Source organism: Penicillium cosmopolitanum (assembly GCF_028827165.1).
Source record: "Penicillium cosmopolitanum strain IBT 29677 chromosome Unknown utg000001l:1.0-706529.0:1.0-706990.0, whole genome shotgun sequence".
Taxonomy (NCBI): Eukaryota; Fungi; Ascomycota; class Eurotiomycetes; order Eurotiales; family Aspergillaceae; genus Penicillium; species Penicillium cosmopolitanum.
The window spans coordinates 24,374-43,328 of record NW_026622671.1 but is presented as its reverse complement, the minus strand read 5'-3'; the positions used below and the strand labels follow the sequence as shown (position 1 = coordinate 43,328).

The 18,955-nt window shown below is 47.6% G+C and overlaps 3 protein-coding genes across 3 annotated transcripts; 1 reads left to right on the top strand and 2 right to left on the bottom strand.

Moving 5' to 3' along the window:
* Window positions 1-62: 62 nt before the first annotated feature.
* Window positions 63-1,121, bottom strand: N7509_000009 (uncharacterized protein; the record flags this gene model as incomplete). The annotated part of the gene is made up of 1 exon (XM_056624656.1): window positions 63-1,121. The coding sequence occupies one exon, from the start codon at window positions 1,119-1,121 to the stop codon at window positions 63-65; it is 1,059 nt and encodes a 352-aa protein (XP_056494757.1).
* A 3,127-nt stretch (window positions 1,122-4,248) lies between these two features.
* N7509_000008 (uncharacterized protein) lies at window positions 4,249-6,854 on the top strand (the record flags this gene model as incomplete). Its single annotated transcript, XM_056624655.1, has 3 exons — window positions 4,249-5,020; window positions 5,074-5,239; window positions 5,498-6,854. The coding sequence occupies 3 exons, from the start codon at window positions 4,249-4,251 to the stop codon at window positions 6,852-6,854; spliced, it is 2,295 nt and encodes a 764-aa protein (XP_056494756.1).
* A 64-nt stretch (window positions 6,855-6,918) lies between these two features.
* Window positions 6,919-7,343, bottom strand: N7509_000007 (uncharacterized protein; the record flags this gene model as incomplete). Its single annotated transcript, XM_056624654.1, has 2 exons — window positions 6,919-7,110; window positions 7,194-7,343. Coding segments are annotated over 2 exons (342 nt in total), but the record flags the coding sequence as incomplete, so codon positions are not given.
* Between the last annotated feature and the right edge of the window lie 11,612 nt (window positions 7,344-18,955).

The window sequence follows — 18,955 nt, the reverse complement described above, 5'->3', positions numbered from 1 at the left end:
AAAGTTTCATAGAACAGATACGCGACACCTCTTTCTCCGGATTATTTGCTTAACGGCTTATTCTAGTACATCTTATGCTCCAAAATTGCATGCTGTTTTCCGGCTGGTGACTCAAAAATTGTCTCACGATTCGCTAGTTGGCTAGGCGCTACCCTATCGAAGGACAACCAATGGGCCGCATCTAACCTGCCACAACGGATTGCAAATTTCCAAAGAAACTCTTGACCACGTCCAGCATATGGAAGTGGAAAATTGTTTGCCAAAAGCCAGTCCAAAGCGGAATCGGGATCCGGATGAAAGAGAAGAAAGTCTTGCGGAGGTAGGCAATTGTTCATCCAAAGCCAGTCAAAAAGAGATGTTGGTTCTGAATGATAACGAATCATCTCAAGCCAAAGAGAAGAGTCTTTCTTCACCACATCAGCAAGATTTATACCTCTCTGATACAAACGAGAGGCTAGGCCCATGCGTGCAAATCGGCAAATGCTGCGGATTTCACCTTCCTGGAGAGTCTCTCTCAAGTCCAGTTGCATTTGGTCGACCTTTTCCCAACAGATACAAAACACAACCGCGTTCGTCGCCGCTAGTTGAAGAATTGACCTCCCATCCCACATTTCTGCCACCGATGCAGGAGCAATAAGATGGATCGGACTCATCGTGGATATCATGTATTTCATCGTTTCGATAGCGTTTTCCTGAAAGGCAAGAAGGAAGAGGCTGTGTCCAAAGCTGTTGTAGTAACATGGCCGAATAATGCCTTGTCGGATCAGAAATTGGAAGGCACCTGGGGACTCATATGCACAGCACGAGGCAACATCTGGATGCTCTTGCTCGCTTTGCAGGCACTTCTGGTTATCCACAACTTGATCGAAGTCGGGAAAAAGGTTCCAACGAGCAACAGCAGACCTGCGAGCCCAGTCACTTTGTAAAAAGACGTCCAAATCAAAGAGAATATCGGGGTCGGCCTGCTCATAGTATCCCAAGATATGATGCAGCGCTTGCTTCGATTTGATTGTGTCAGAGCAGAAAAGGCAATCAATTTGTGACTCAAGCCACCCGTAGCTGCGAATTCCATTTCCAATTTGAGGCCTTTTTTCATTGAAGAATCGGTCGGCAACCTCCATGGAGTGATAGCAATTACGGAGAAAAGAGGGTGATGCAGATGGATAGACGTCTCCCCTTTCCAGAAGGCATCATTTCATTTAAGCTAATTATCTAGCTCATATCTCCTGACTCAGACGCTGAGCTATGTCTTGGCTGCAGCTTCACCACCGGCAGGATGAGCGGACGAAGCGTCTCGCACATTCGATCCAACTAGCTGCTTTGATTCTTCAAAATGAATGTAGCTTTGGGTGCCGCAAGTCAAGTCTGATGAACACACAGGACTATTCACAGTCACAACCCTTTTATCGACTTGAATTTCCCCACTAAACATCTTTGCTGTCTCCGATACTCTGATTTCGTGCGTTGCATGTCCATTTCGTATGTGAAGCGACTCTTGGGCTTTCTGGTATATCGTGTCACTTTTGAAGTGAATGGCCCAGTCTGATTCGTTGTTCGTCTTGGTATTTTAGTCAAAGGAGATCACTTCAAGGACTTTTCATACCATACCAGAAGAAGATTCAATTTCGCCAGAGCAAAATTTGCTGAAATGGCAAGAGTAGAGTTGATCATCGTTCTGCTTGTGAATTGATTTGGATTGTTAATCACAGTGGTAGGGAACCGGTGGATGGAACTGTTTATTTATGATGGAGTGCTCTATGAGATCTTCAGACTTTGATGTATTGGAAACTGGATTCTAATCGGAAGTATACCAAGCCATAGATTGCTTTCTGACTAGGTAGGAAAGAAGAGAAGGGGTCCGAGCAACCCACCGTTGCAAATGAGGCAAGCCTCGGGTATAGAAAGGTGGTCCGCGACTATAATCCCAAACATACATCCTATTTTGCGCTTACTGGAACTGAACTCACACTTTCAGGTCCCAGGCGTAATCTATGAGTTGGTATAACACTCAATCTTGATGCAAACGGAATGGAAAGAACCTTGATAGGCTTTGAAATTTTACTGCCATGACTCGTCAGACTAGCGTTGTGGCCAAAATGACACTTGTGGAAATCGCCAATCATCAATGGGTTATCTGATTTATTGATCAAACACTGGGATTTAATCCGCAACAAAAATTACTGAGATTCCAATGTAACGTCTCTTTCTCAAGGGCACTAAGACGATGATCTAGTTCTGGGACCACGATTCATTGCTTCCAATTCCCTTTTCTGTCACTCAAGGTCCTGGATACGTCAATACTTTTCCACTAGAAGACCGTGGAGGGAGTCTGCCTCCATTTGTAGAATATTCTCACGAGAAAGGAATGTAGCTGGGTAGCGACCGTCGTGGGGTCTAAGAGAAGCGTTTTCGGGGGTGGTGGGCTCGTTTGATACGTTTTCCAATGATTCGGTCTTACTCGTATCCTTTTATTTTTGAATCCGCCGAAAAATGGTCTCGCCAATTCTCGGCTCTCAAGAAAGGCTTAGAAGAACTGCGAGTGTAGTCTTTGTATGAACAAAATGAAAGGTTTCTGAGCTTGCTGCCTTTGTCATGTAATTCTTTTTGATGGCGCAGGAAGTCACCACTCGAGGCGAAGCCTTGCCTTTCTTCACTACCGGACTCGGAACATTTGTAAGGTCGCTGGCCTGTCCATGTGTTTGTTGATTCGAAGGTCAGTTTCGAGGTCTGACGTTCTTTGGGTGCAATAGAAAACACACTTCCATTGAGATGGAAAGCGGAGGGTCGGCGGATCATTTTGGCAGTCAACGTGCTCACAGATAATGTCTCCGTTGCCATTTCGTGGAGGTTCTCGCTTTCGCCGAGCAGAGATGCTACGGCGATGGCAATTTTCCTCTTGGGGTATTGGATCTTTCATTTGGAGCGCCAGCAAAAGGAGAACTAATTTTGAGATGCGAGGATGGTTTTTTCGGTCAAATCGCATCCGTAATATCTTTGCTGTAGAGGGGGTCTTTGGTCTTATTACTCGATAATTCTCGGGTCTGTGAAGACGAGACTCCAACGCATTGGCTTTTTAAAACTCAAAGACTGGGTTAGTGTATATAACTACAGAAGAAAAAAGCAAAGCTTTCTTGCGAGCTCAGCTAATATTTCTGCTTTGCAACAATCCGATTTTATCTTTTCTGGCGTTCTCATCTCCCAATTCCCAGGAATCATTGACCGAATGGAGCAACTGTTCTCGGAACCAGGACCTTCCAGTTACAGGCCGATAATCGGTCTAATTTTTCCAAGGTTCTTTTTTTGCCAAAGCAGCTCCCTGCAATGGATCACATTACCTAATAATGGGGCTGGCATCTATGCCACTGTTGTTTGTGAACAGGGTCAATATTCACACTGGAGAGCCCAGGCAAACCCAATTGGGTGAATTGAAACCTGGTCTTTGGAGGAGGTGACACATGGTATCTCGGAGGAAATATCCAAGTTTATCATGTTAGGTGTAGTAATAAGACCGTGACATCAAAGTTGCATAGGCATAGCCAGTTGCTATAGGCCCTGGTGGCAGAAAAGGATATTTCTTAATACACGTTGCATTGAGATAGGGCGGGAGGTGCAAGTTATTAGCACCATCGTCTTCTAAATCAACAACTAGAGGTCATCTTACTTACCGGCATTCCATCTAGTCATCGTACTTACGTATACGGACTCCTGAAGTCTCTGTGGTATGCGGACGTGGCAGTCTATCCGGTTCTAGACTGGCATAGATGCAGTGTGGCATGTGATCATGCAGGAAGGAAGAACGCTAACCAGATTCGTCAGCCCGGAGCCCGGGTCTACAAATCTAGTTAGCGTAGAATATAGAATCAGCAGTGGCGTAAAAACAAACACTGGAGCCAATGCTCTTTTCTTGTTCAAAGGTCTTGTAGGAACACCATTTTCGGAAGGAAGAATTGGCATGAACAAGTTGTTTTCACTTATGGAATAGCGCGTTGGTGGTGGGGCGATAGAGGAAAGATGGAGGGAAGATGGCTGGTGAATACATCAAGACAAAGGAAAGCCGGAGAAAATAAGCAAGGGATAAAACCAGAACATGGAAAGGTGAACGAAGGCATTTTAGCGCCATGTGATGAAAACGCACCTCAGTGGCACACCGCCACCGGCGATCGCGCCTGTCCCCGCCCCTCTTCAAGGTTATGTGTGGATTTTGCCTCCCCAGTGCAAAGCCTTCTTGAATTTACTGTCCACTGCACCATGGCCTGCGATCGCCTGATAGAATGCAAAGGTGATAAATCGTCTTATATCAAGCACCTAGAATTACGCATTATTGAATTAGATAATGCCTATTCGCCGTCTTCTCCTGAAGCCCAGAGGCCTTGTACAGTCTGCCAGAATCCTTCTCACTACATACAGGGCGTTGAAACACAGGTTTCTGCTGATGATTTTGATCATCAACAGAGAATCCCTGAGAGTTCACTCCAAATATTCTTCTACGAACCACGAAACAAGTGTGAGTTGCCAGTCACAGCAGGGACTCCTTTGCCGACGAAAGCCACAACACGTGAATTGCATCGTTTGTCCTCATTCGCATCTTTTATCAGTATTCTCCCTGAATCAGATGACTGGAAAAGATGGACAGCCATTAGTGAATTAAATCGAAAGGAGATTGTTCATCAGTTGGTATCCGGGCCAACCCTACCAGACCATACGTTCTTATCGACATCAGCCCTTACGACTCCAGAGTTGTCGATCCTCCTTGATTACAGCAAGTGCATACCGAGAGAAGAGATGGATACTACGGCTTTGGCATGCTTTCAAGAACTCATATTCTGTTCAATGTGCGCAGTGGCTCTGGAGGTCGCCCCTAAAGAACATGTCTTTCAAGCTATGCGGTCGATTTTCCGGTCTCATGCTACAGAAAAAAGCCTAAGGGGCCGGATTCGTGGTGCGAAATGGGCAAATAGGGTCATTGACATCTTGTCTGGCACTACATGGGGCTTGTGTAGTTGGGATATCATCTATAATGGTATGTGCGCGCTTCAACTTTTATGATAGGATCTAATTTCTTGGCAATGTCAGTCAAACATCGGGTCAACTTTTTTAGTCAATTTAATGACTACTCTATCGATCCCTATGACTTGAAGGCAAAGCTGAAAAAAAGATTCTATCCAAAGGATCAACAAGTGATAACAATTCCTTTCGCAATTCCTTCTATTATACGAACTATCTATAGAAATCGTATATCGTACGTCAGCGTCCAGGGCATCTTGCACATTCCCTATTTAATTGACAATTCCATAGGTTGGAGAAAATCTGCGAGTGCCTGGGTATGACTTTTCGAAGTATAAGATTCAAGATCTCTCGGGGCTTGAAAGGTTTCTTGTTGACATAACCAACACCGAATCGATCATCCAGCCAAGCAACAAACGGAAAAATGAGCCGTCCGGCACATGTCCAAAAAGGTCCCGTCGAAATGCGTCACCTGACTCACCAGAAAGTATAGCACCACCAGCAAGCTTTTCATATTTCCCCAGCTAATCTTCAAAGTCGACCATCTTGAAACACCCAATGAATCAATTCGTACGGTCTCTAATTCGCCACTAAGCTTAACAATCGATGGTGCTTCTCAAGAGCACTCTCCATCCAGCCCCATGGAATGTTCTCCCGGCACAACAAACAACGAAGAAACAATGGATTGTATGGTCAGCGACAAGACCTGTCCCCTGGAAAGTAATGTTTGTCAGCAAAATGTGATTTGCGATTCTGAGCAATTTCTTGATCGCGAATTATCTTACGTGCCGACGTCTGGTCATCACTCCAGCCCTGTCAGTCAGCACCAAGACAGAGAACTCGAGTCGTATAATTTCACCCCAACCACACTGCAATCTTTACCAGGAAACCAACATGATGGTAGTGATCATATCCTGCCACCAACTGACCCCGACCGGTGGACCACCCCGAGTTTAGTTTGGGACGTCCCAGGCAATTTGAACCCGCTGCAACACGAACCATTACCCTCGAGTCTCTGGGATCAAGTTTGGTCTTGGAGAGACGATGGGAACGACAGCATGCAACTGGGAAATTACTCTGATCCACCACAGCTGACCACATCGGCTCAGTTTATCCCACCGCAAGGCAATTTGAACCCGCTGCAACACGAACCATTACCCTCGAGTCTCTGGGATCAAGTTTGGTCTTGGAGAGACGATGGGAACGACAGCATGCAACTGGGAAACTACTCTGATCCACCACAGCTGACCACATCGGCTCGGTTTATCCCACCGCAAGGCAATTTGAACCCGCTGCAACACGAACCATCACCCTCGAATCTCTGGGATCAAGTTTTTGGTTTCACAAATGATAGAAATGATGGCATACGACAACATGGAAGCCCCAGTATAGATCCAATCTTCAGCTTCAGTCTTGACGTATTACAAAGCAGCCCTCGCCTGCCACGATCAACTGACTCGGGTGAACTCTGGAACATGCAATCACAAAGCCACCCCAACCTGCGGCAACGCGGAACCCCATCGTCGAGCCTCTGGGGCCAGGTTTGGCGTTGGACAAATGGCGAAAGTGACAGTATAGGGCAACATGAAAACTATAACCAACCACTTTTGGCCACCTCAAGTCAAGCTGACGGTCATATGCTACAAGGGAATTTTGACCCAATACCACCGACCGACCATAGGCAAGTACACCATCAGGGCAACCCTATGCTGCAGCAAGGTCTCTTAGGTAATCACTCGTCACCATCCACTTTTCCCAAAGACTTGTATAATCGCCAAGCTGCAGGATATTCGGACGCAGCCTACCAGAATCCCTTTTGGGCTGCGAAGAGTCCGATTTTAGTAATATGATATACAACAAATTTCATTCATAATGACAGCAGTTTACTTCACCGATCATTTGCAGCTTAAAAAATCAACGAGGCGTGATAACCAAAGTAGTTGCGCCTGCGCCGACAACTGGGTTATTATTAACTTGTACGAACCACCCGTCCTTCAGGAACCACCCGTTCACTTCAATCTCATTTGGGATTGGTATAAGGTATGCCGTATCTCGAAGGTCTAGTTTTGTGCGCTTCGACCAGTATCTTAAACGTCCTTCCCAGTTCTAATAGAGTTAGCGATGCGCAAAAAATAGCTGGACGTTCATGCCTACCCATCGATTTGAAGAGCAGATTTCATTCGAGATACGAGCTCCGAAAGTGTATCCCCACTGTACTTCTTATTTCCACTCTCATCTTCTTCCACTGTCTTAAGTTGTGGTATTAATACCTGAATTTCCTTTCGGATATCTTCGGCTGGGCCAGGTAGTTTTCGGGGTTCCATCGAATGCGAACGCGACTGCGAGAGGGGAAAAAAAGAAAATGAGGATGGGTGGATGATTGAGGATTGAGGCTCCGCTCCTTGGGCCTAGATAAATATCAGCCAGATTCCATCAATGGACCGAAGAAATGTGAATACTTGTAAGAGACAAAATAATTTGAAATGCGATCAAGAGGGGTAAAAAGAAGTTTAAGCGGGGCGTGTCAACACCGTTGGGCACATAAAGTCACATGATATATCACATGATATATCACATGCTCACGGGTCTTAATAAGACGTCACAGCTAGACCTCGCCAAGCGCGGGTTTGGGTTGGGTTTTCAATTTCCTTACCCGCCCACAAGCAGCCCACCGCGGGTTCTGGCTGTTGGAATACCCCGGTTGCTGAGATAAGGAGGCTGGGATCACGTGCATACGTGTATCTCCGTCTCTTGGTCTACTTGTATATCTTAGACAACACTTAACACAACACACAATCAACTCCCCTCAAATAACATGAACATTGAAGCATCACTTAATAAAACAGCAGGCGGGTTTGGGCAGTGGGCGGGTTTTGGCGAGGCCTAGGACTCACAGCCAAATATTTAGCGCCTTTAGTCACCTGACGAAGGAGCTGGGACCATGCCCCGCACTCGGTTGAGGAACAAGCATGTCTTGTAGATGCAACTCCTGCAGCACAGTTTACCGCACCTTATGTGGCCTGTAATCATGACATCGGCTGCATCCATCGTGAAACTCGGATTGGAACCAACGCATTGAAGTGCTTTCGGAAGAAGACCACAAATTCTGTCCCGGTGACTTATTTCTTCTGCCAAAATGCTGGTAATGAGCTTACTACAGTGTATGCATCAGGGTTTATCGATGTGATAGTAAGGTAGATCAATGATTTGCAAGGCTGACATGCCGCTGCCATGAAATGTGTTCAGTGCCCGTTTCCGATCCTCCAACTCCAGTGCCTGTCGGTTGCAACACTGCAGGAGTTTATCATTCTCGTCTTCCAGAGATTCGTTAAACTCGCATATCTGGCGCCGCTCATCTTCAAGCCGGGATATGGTACGCAGATTTAACAACATAAATTTCCCATAGACATAGATACAAAACTAATAGTCTTAGGGCAGATAGGGCGAGGTTAACATTGCAATCTAGGATTTGCTTGATTTGCATCGTGGGGAGGTTGCTCGCTGCGGTAGAGATCTGTATCACACCGTTGAGTTTTGTTTGCGGGGTGTTTGGAGAACACTTACCTTTGGTCTAATGGCGGTAGAGCATGAGGCTGGTGCAGTCTCGTCTGCATCCGAGTCATTGCCAGCGTCGTTGGAGAGTCTTCGCTGGTGAACGGGATGCAACGGGTGGGCTCATTTGTTAAAGGAGGGGAAGGAGTGCGCGTGCACTACATAGGGGATCCCTCCTAAGCCTTAAATACAGAACATCCCTCCGGATGTGCGAAGTGCCGATCAACCAGGGCAGGAATTTCAATCTCCACCCGTCAATGCTGTTTCATTACCCAGAGCTTTCCAGATCCACGATTCTTTCGTCGATAGTGTAGAGCCTGAGGAGCACCCAAGCTCCGCTAGCACCCCCGTCTGAAGCAACCATACTTCAATATGACACTTCCGGTGTGCGATCCTACTGCCCACTATTGTATTTCTCCCCGCTGACAGCAGCCAGGTTTCCTTGCCACCTCGAGTTCCCACACAAGCCCCAACGAATGGTACTCTTTCAGCCGAGAGCCCCCACACTTTTCATCAGCTCTTACTGGCACTTCACTACTTGTTCGTTATTGCAATGCTCCCTGGTGATAAGGGTGTCTTGTGGTCTATCATATACCGTAATGATCATGACTGGGAGAAGAGTTTTCGTCTTGCAGTATTGTCAGCAGCAGTCCTGGCTTAGTGATATTCGTGAAGCTTTGAGCGAATCTCAGGGTTTGCATATTATGTCATGTGAAGATTTGGAAATGTAGATCCGATATGTTCTGTTCCTTCTCGGACAATATTGATCGCAAGAGTCTAGCTTTGTCCGAACGTGCTTTCAACAACCCTGGTTTCCTTACAGACCATTTGGTGTGGAGCCAGTATCGCTCTGATATGCTACGCTTTCATGGGTATTGATGCTCTGCATATACGGGGCTACGAGTCGAAAGAGATCTGGTTACGTGACGAGCTATTCTGTTCTGCCATGCTGGAGCATCTCAGATTGCCACCAATATTCTCCTCTCATCTCTCGACGAGGCAGCTACAGTCCATTCTCACAAGCCTTCAAACGGCGTTCCAGAACGAAGAAGTCAGGGTTGCTGCGATAATTCCTCAGAGAATCCGTGTCAACAACAGAGCAGAGGTGATCAAATATTACACCCATGCATTCTTATCATTAGATCCGCTCCTTCTTCCCAGAATCTCTCTGGTTTTGGAAATCAAGCCATCTGCCAACAGCACCATTCGTGATTTGGCCATTACCTTTGCAAATGTGTTTTACAGCAGACATCCGATTCAAGGTATAGAAGAAGATATCAAAATGGTCTCTGAAATCATGCAATCAAAGCCCGATCGCATCCTGGTCACGGAAATGTTTCATGTCAAAGCGTGGCAGGAGATTTGTCGGGTGGCGGCCGAGAAGAATTGTATATCAATGTATTTTATTGGTGACCTCTCGCAGTCAAGATGGGAACAGGAACGTGTATAGTTTGGCCGTAACGGGTCACCTGTCGCTGCGGTCTTATGCGTAAACGCATTAGACTGTAGCGTCAGAGAAGGCCCGTCCGCGCTCCCTTGTAGGGAGGCAATGTGTCTGTATATTGCAATACTGGTTTCTATATACAGAGGGGGGTGGGAGGGACAAATCAAGACTTGACTGCGTGAGAGATGACGAGCTACCACCAGAGGCAAGCAACTGACTCTTGCGAGGCAGTCGTAGGAAGAAGGAGCCCTCCGTAATGTCGGTGTAGATATCACGTGAGGCAGTGTGGCAGCTTGAGGCAACCCCAATAAAACTCTTCCCTTTATGTTTCTGTCGGACCTATGGCACAACGGATGACCTATAAGGGGTTGATATATTGACTTGATGATAAGATACGAAAAGAATCTAGTCTCTTAATTCGAATAGGAAGGACCACTTCAAAGATCTTTTCTCGCATCATGACCTAGATAGTAGGCTGCGGTAAAACTATCGGAAAGAATGATGCATGCTCTGCCGTAGTAAAAAAAAACTGGAGTTACCGAAATCGGTTTGATGGTATAGCTAGCCCTATGGCTATTCTGAGTCCTATGCAGCGTATACAGTACTGTACCCAAAAAGCCTTGTCTGTGGCGAGACTGAGAACCTCTTTCCACAATCACAACGTTTCAAACTTTGGCCTCCCTGCGGGGGCTGAGAGGGGCCGAGATGTGTGTTTGTGTATCATTAGTTGCTGCACTGGTGAAATCAGTTCAAGTCTCAACGACATAGTGCTAGGTGAATCATCACTGAATGATTTAAATTATGATCCATCACCATCCCATTTCAAAATCTGTTTTAGACAACTGCATAGCTGCAAAGCTCGGCGTGATTGCTTTTCTCTCGACATCATCTTGCATAGAAGTGTCTTGGTTGATTTTTTTACACTACATCACCCCCCTATACAAGACTTTGGATGGCCAACTTGTCCATCCCAGCTTCGCCGCATTGCTTTCAGGCCCGTTCTGTATTCACGACTACGAAAAAAATGGATCTCGATGGCAAACCATTGTACAGACACTCAAAGCTCGACTTCAATCGCTTCCGTAAAAAGCCCGTCGGTATGTGATATCTGATTCCGGCTATGGCAAACATCAATGCTAATCCTTATCAAGACAAGCCTCCATCTCCGATGCATCGCTCCTCTGAAGCCTTTGTGAACCAGCTCCCTTTTCTATATTCGAAAACCGAGGAGATTGTCTGGAAATGGAGCAGTCCAAGCTCTGTGGCCAGAGCATCAACACTACCTTGCAATCCACCATCATGCCACAGGATCACCCTTCCAACAGACCTGACAGGGCAGACAGATTCGTTTCTATGCTGAATGGAAGTGTCGTCGTGAAGCCTCCGGCCTACCTGACAAATCTGAAGCCGGAGGATTATCAGGTGGGATTTCTGCATACAGAAAACCTGACAGATATGAAGATCATTCTCCTTGGGCTACCCGAATGGAAAAGACCTTCCAAAGTCCGGGAAAGTATGCTTCGTTTTGAGAATTTGCTGGCCGGGAAAAGTTTTTCACTCTTCTACAATTGGTCAACCGAGTACTGGATCTCAGATTCGGTCATTCTCGATCCACGGTCAACCGATGAGATTGAGATGATCAGTAAGGGAAAACGGACGGCAAGTAGTCAAGATTTGACGTACCTTTGCGCTGGCCTTCCATCAACCACGATAGGACCTCTTTTCAACACGCTTGTGACCTCGGGGAATGCAGACCCAGCCTGCTTTGAGTATTCGATGGGGTTCATTTGGATTCATGCGTCGATCAATGGGAGGAACTTCAAGATAGAGCTTGACACTTCTATCGATCCGTCTTGCGATCGCGTTGATTACATGCTACAACAGATGAGAGAGAGGTCGTGGTTGGTTCAGGCAAAGCTAGCGATCAAGCTCGAGAGGTCCAGCAGGGTGAAAGCCGCTATCTCGGTTCAGGTTTTGGGCGTTTCTCAAATTCGCGTCACTTCTACTCATAAACCAATTACTCATCAGTAGGATGTGTTTCGCTTTCAGAGCCAGATGCCATACCTTTCGCCTGGGCCATGCATTTGTGTCAAATATCTCCTCAAATTCCACCGTCTTCTAATACTTACGTCATTCACGTCCCGTTGCGCCGTACCGGAAAGGCTCACCGAAGGGATGAATTGGTATTTAGACTCGGCCACTGAGCAAAGATTCACCGCCGTGTAATACGTAACATCGACGGACTTGGTGGGTAGGTAAATTCATGAAAGGTACATTTGAAAAGCCTTTGCTGTATTCGCAGAAGACAGATGTAGTGTATACCACGTAGAGAAAGCACCAGAGTGGTCCTAGTCCAAAAATTCAACAGCTGCTAATCGTAAGAAAGGCAAGAGTGTAGTCAGCGTGAGAGAGCCCATATGACGAATTCTTGATGAATCTATGCATAGATAATGTCCTCAGAGGCCCCCGAGCCCGTCGAATTTCATCCCCGCTGCGACCGCCGGGTCCGCTCCGTCTTCTGCTCCGGCCCAACTGGCGCATCAGTCATATCACTTTTGATCCGCTCCTCTGCTTCCGCCTCGACAGCCTCCAGCCGGTGGAGAAGGTCTGCCAGGTCCCTGCGGAGATCCTCGATACACTTATTTTGGTCCGTCAATTTACAATCTAGGGATCTGGCCTTAGGTTAGCCCTTTGTGCATTGCTTGGAGGGAATGTAAAACTCACTTCACCCGCACGTCTAGTCTTCAAGTATCATCTGTTAGTGAAGACTTTGCTTTCACGGTAAGGGTGACTCGGACTAACTCTGCGAGGCATGTGAGGGTAAGCACGTTGCTATCTCTGGGCTGAGATAAGTGTCCGCCGTATTGAGGACTCGGAAGCACCCCGTGATCGTGGGTACTGGGAGGATCGCCCAGTTCCGGAACAGCTTTGTCGTTCTTGTTCGAGGACATCGATGGCTCTTCCTCGGTAGTGTCTCCAGACAGAGATCGGGATGGGCTTGGGCTGTATTCGGACTCCGAGGATGACAAGGACAGTGCGCGCTGCAATCGACGTCGGAAGTCTGGCATCTGCCGGGTGCGTGGAATTTTTCGAATGGCTCCCATAGTCGCGTATCGAATCAAGCGGGGTGTTGCCGACAAATAGACCTGTTCGAAAATTATGACGGGAGTGGCTCTTATATGATTCGTGACGGGTGGCACTCTATATATGTGAAAATAGATCCGGCGAGCAAATGGCCGCAGTGGAAGAGGCCATCGGCCTGAGCCCCGGCCAGCCATATCTGGCCTCACATCGTGAAATTCAAAGCGGGGCCCAATAAGCATTTGGCCACACTTCAACGGAGTTTCAACGGGACAAACGTTGACTAACAAGCTCTCGGCACGAAGTGGACGTCCCAATCTGCGGCTCGCAGAAAGTTGGCTTCACGGTTGGAATTTCAAGTCAGCGCCCAGCGACCCGGTGCCGCTAAGCTGTCACTTTCAATGTGTCCTGCTAGAAAAGATTCATCTCCGTACACATTGGGCAGGCTCAGCTCGGACCATTCTGGCAAGGGTCAATTAAGCTGATGATTTAATTGAGAATCTGTTCATTCAGTGCCTACATCAGATAAATTTAGTGAGGAAGGCTAGATGCGTCCAAAATTGGGAGCATGCATCGAGGCAGCTACGATGGCAAAGTCTACAAACACAAGTTCGAGGCTATGAGCAGTCGATTTTCCAGAGCTAGCCCATTTTCGAAATTAACAGCGAAGTTGAAAGTCGTTTGACCTTTGTCAACAACGTTGAGGCATTTTATTTGTCAGGCCTAGACCCAGGGAGCGAAGGATCCAGGTGGGGCGTGCCACTCCACCCGCTCTCTCCGCCCGAACTCTTGAAATTTCTTATTTCAACGTTGATAAACCGCCTCAACACCCACGAAATTAGGGTCGCCCAGTGCGAATTTGAAGTCAAAATCTCTGGACTCGGCAAAATGTACGCAAGTGGTCGCTGCCGAAACCCCTACTCAGAATAGCATAAAAGACGCTCTTTTCCCGTCGAAGAGAAAAAACAGGACTTTCCTCCTCACACTCCCAAGCCACTCGGGCGTTCTTCGCAGGATAAGCTCTGCGTTACCAAGTGTTCTTCGCAGGATAAGATCTGCGATATCAAGTGTTCTTCGCAGGATAAGCTCTGCGTTACCAAGTGTTCTTCGCAGGATAAGATCTGCGTCACCAAGTGTTCTTCGCAGATAAGATCTGCGATATCAAGTGTTCTTCGCAGGATAAGCTCTGCGTTACCAAGTGTTCTTCGCAGGATAAGATCTGCGATATCAAGTGTTCTTCGCAGGATAAGCTCTGCGTCACCAAGTGTTCTTCGCAGGACGGGCTCTGCGTGATCAAATGTGCCTCGCGGGGCGGGCTCCGCGTCAACAAGTTTGCCTCGCAGGACAGGCTCTGTGTGATCAAGTGTGCCTCGCAGGAGAGTGCTGTGTCAACAAGTTCTCCCTCGCAGTGATGAGCCCTGCGATTGTAAGAGTGCGCTCCCTCACAGCCAATGAGCCCTGTGTTGTATAAGTGTGCTCCCTCACAGCCAATGAGCCCTGTGTTGTACAAATGTGCTCCCTCACAGCCAATGAGCCCTGTGTTGTATAAGTGTGCTCCCTCACAGCCAATGAGCCCTGTGTTGTATAAGTGTGCTCCCTCACAGCCAATGAGCCCTGTGTTGTATAAGTGTGCTCCCTCACAGCCAATGAGCCCTGTGTTGTATAAGTGTGCTCCCTCACAGCCAATGAGCCCTGTGTTGTATAAATGTGCTCCGCAGGACATCTGCGACATCAAGAGCCTCCGCAGGAGACCGCTGCGTCAACAAGTTCTCCGCAGGAGACCGCTGCGTCACCAAGTTCTCCGCAGGAGAGTGCTGCGTCAAAAAGTTCTCCCTCACAGCCCATGAGCCCTGTGACTGTAAAAATGTGCTCCCTCGCAGCAATGAGCCCTGCGTTGTAAACATGTGCTCCGCAGGGACGCCTGCGTTACAAAGAACCTCCGCAGGAGACCGCTGCGACACCAAGTTCTCCCTCACAGCCCTGAGCCCTGTGATTGTATAATCTTGAGCTTCCATGCAGCCTTGAGCCCTGCGTTATCAAATTTGTGCTTGTTAGGCGACCCGTGGCGCCGCGGTCCTCGTCCTGATCCTCTGGCGATTGCAGGCACCTCTTCGTGGTGTCAGAGACTAGTATTGGGGGGAGTCCTCGAAGAAGCCAAGACCTGCTCCAAAATCAATAGAATCAAGAATCATCCAGTATACTTTGTGTCCTGCCTTTCAGCCTGTTTGTAGATTTCAATAGCCATGTTACTGGTTCGCGTCAAGTTGTTCTGGAGCCTTGAATCACGCCCTGTCTTTCGACAATGGGCCTTTCTTCAACGTAGTGCGAAGTAAGAGCACTGAGTCATCGGGCCAGTGGGGATCTCAGTGTATGATAGCTTAGTGGCCGATCTGGGCGACGCACGCAATCCAAAGTAGTCTCCATTTGTGCGAATGCTTGTCTTTGCTGGCTACCAGTGGTAGCAAAGGTTGTCTCGACGTGGTGAGATGCGGGTTGTCGACACTGAGTGGGAAGTGTTGGCGTGCTGATGAAGGCGTGCTGATGAAGGCGTGTTGATGTTGAGGACACATTGATGGTGAGGACGCGTTGATGGCGAGGGCTGGAGATGAGGGCCGGAGATGAGTGACGGTTGAGGATTGGTAATGATCATGATCGATGGGAACCAGTGAGTCAACATGTTGATTTGCGGCGCGGCGTAACTGCCGAGCGGTGAGGTGGCTGCCAACGGTGACTACCCATCGCCCTTACAGTTGGATCTTCGTTGGCTCACCAATGATGTACATAATAGATGATAGACGGTGAAACATGATGCAGTTCATTAACTGGAATCTGTCATTACACCAGATCGCAATGTAATTATCTGCGGATAGCTTTTCAGAAAAACTCGACTATGGGCTTGGAGGCGCGTGGTGCAATCAACATTGGTGACCACTTCAAAAATATGTTAAAGGGTACATTATGTACATCTATTGACGATAGACTGAATCATTATTTCACTCGGGTCGCTCTTCTACGTGGCTTGAGCTTCGTCGCATACTCTTTGGCGATACACTAATATTCGAAAACAAGTTCCCCTGCGGCGACTCGGGCTTTCTCTCACAGAAAGTAATTAAAACGATTTTTACAATGGAATGATCTAGCCATAAACTATCCTAGCAATGATTGGCTATCATCTCGAAGGTATATCCTATTCCGGTTTAGCTTAGTAACAGGTAAAACCCGAGAAACAACATGTGTGTGTCCAGAGGGGAAACTGTTTTTCGAATTTCTCTGTACACAGCTCTTGGGTAATGTCGATAAATGGTCATCCAATATTGCGCAATATATATCCTCAGCCGCGCACGTACATGGTAGCAGTAGAATTGGAAAAACCATCAGACTGTCAGCGATTCAGGGGTGTTCTGGCCCTCTTTTCGAATATCATATTCCATTATATGGCCAAATGAGAGACTGCTGTGGAGCTCGAAGGGGTAATGTAGCTGAGTACTGGTCGAGACTAATGGTGGCTATGATATTCTAAGAAGTTGCTGGATATAGTGAGGCAAACCTCGCGACGCCAGCGCATCTGCTCGCGTGGTCTAGTCGAATATGCCACGTTAGCTTCCTTAACGAACCGGGTTCGATTCCCGCAGGGCGCATCTGGATGACAATTCATCAGAAAGACGATTCTCGCTCATGCATCGTGTATACAACCCGCTGGTTTCCGGTTCGTCTCGCGTGTTTTTTTCTTTTTTCTCTTGGGACTCGTGATATGAAACGCTCTCTGGAATACCGACCTAAGGCAGCACCCGGCGGTGGCGACAAGGCCGTGCACTGACGCGTCGCAGCGTCTCGCGTCGGGCACAAGTGACAGACCCACAATGGCAGAACATCACAGCTACGTCAGCTACGTCCGAGGTCAATAAGTACGACTTTTCTACCAGTTATCTCAAACCCACCTGGCATCCTTCGAGTAATAATTGAGCAATTGCATCCGCTGCGGCAATCGAACGGCCGTAATTCACGACCGTAATTCACGACGCTCGTCCGCTGGTGAATTCGTGCCGTTCGGGATGACATCATGGGGAGAGCATTCGACTGGCTTGCAGCCACCTTTGGGAGGGAAAAATTGTCTTCATATCAGCGGTTTGGCAAAAAGGTCAGTTATCCCCAACCTCCAGTCTTGAAAACGTACTCTTTCCCTTATTCAAGATATAGGCCACGGGGGATGCTTTGAATACCATCTGCATTGACCACAGACAAACAGATTGCCGTTGGTGATACTCGATCTAGCACCAATTGTCAGCAACTGGCGCAAGATGGGTGTTCGCAACTGGCCGCCACTGACCGTGCTCGTGGCCTAGAGAGAATCCCAATACTAGCCGCAATACACTATCTCGATCGGACTTGTAGGAACAGCCGAAGCAGTGCTACGTTTCACTACTTCTCCATATCAGCAAGTCTTCTGGTGGCTAAGGGTGGTACAGACTTGCCGTTGATGTAGTTTGGGATCAGCGAAAGCCAACCAGAGATGTAGCGGGCTCAGTTCGATTACATCTGGAGGGCCCAGGATCACTCCGTATCGCTGCAAATGAATGTTGGCAAGTTCTGCCAATGCATAGCTGTTTCGTCTTTGGTTTTCGTGTGGGAGGTAAATCTTCAGACCTGTCAGGACAATGTTCCACTGAAGGAGAGGATCATGGGTTTTGGGTTGAATGAAGTAGTAGCTGACCTGAAAGCGTCTGTTCTCATGGGGAGAGACATGGGATAGATCCACTGCCGCGACCTGGCTTGTCGGTTGCTGAGCTGCAATCAGGGCTTGGTAGAGCCGGCCCTCAGCCTGTGGCCTAAAGCCCGATTCATTGCTGGATTATGTTATACCTGGAGAGACCATGATCTTTTTCGGTGGCCGTCGATGCTGGACTTCTCTTCGATGTCGTCGATTGCTGCGATGGCTCACTCAGCCTAGCATGGAACCGGGCTATGGCTGCCGACGAGGCTCCGAATCGGAGGTCGGCAAGAGATTAAAAGCTGTCGGAATATGAAAAAGTTCTTAATAAACTGATAAATGGCCCTCAATCGGAAAGGGTAATGTCGACGAGACGAAAACACCTTGGAGACTTACCGTATGACTAAGCAGATGCGCCAGGCGAGTTGGCCTTTTAACCACGACTTCAGAAACAACAAAGCCGCAGGCGTAGTATAACTGATGGCTTGGCCCATCAGTTGTTCAAGCTGGTCTAGTTTGAAGACGAGGGAGGGGGATATATCTCTGTCAGGTCGGCCGTAGTATTGACATGCGTCCTATGAAGAAGAAGAACAATCAGTTAATTTCTGAAGAACAAAGAGCCACCAACGGATAGCATTCGTACGGAGATGAAAAGTAGTACTGACTGTTGGGAATGGGCAGGGGCAAAGCAATAGCATGACTTACAAGACATCAAGTGACCCGCGATAGAAAGTTTGCCAACCTATATAGAGGGTTGTCAGCACATGACATCTGCTTTGAAATTTGCTGCAAAGTTCGAAACTTACGTTCTCGGATAATGTTGTCCGTTGCAGGAGACTGTATAAAAGATGGCATCTATTTATCATCAATCATCAGTAGGTAGCTCAGGAAGGCAACTTGTAACTCACTGTGCTCGCAGCTTGGGCTATTCGGGATCCAGAAATGTTCGCTCAATGGGTTATTTGAGGAGTAGCGGAAACGGGGCTGATATCGAGCGTCTTCCGATTTAGCAACGCTCTAAATGACTGGGAAATGACACTCACTTGCTGTCTGAAGACTTCGTTATTGAGAAAGGCCAGGCCATTGCGATAAAAAAGGTCAGTTTATTTCATTGTATGATTTGGAGGTCAATCCATACCAAAGAGTAGCCGCGGAGACGAATCATG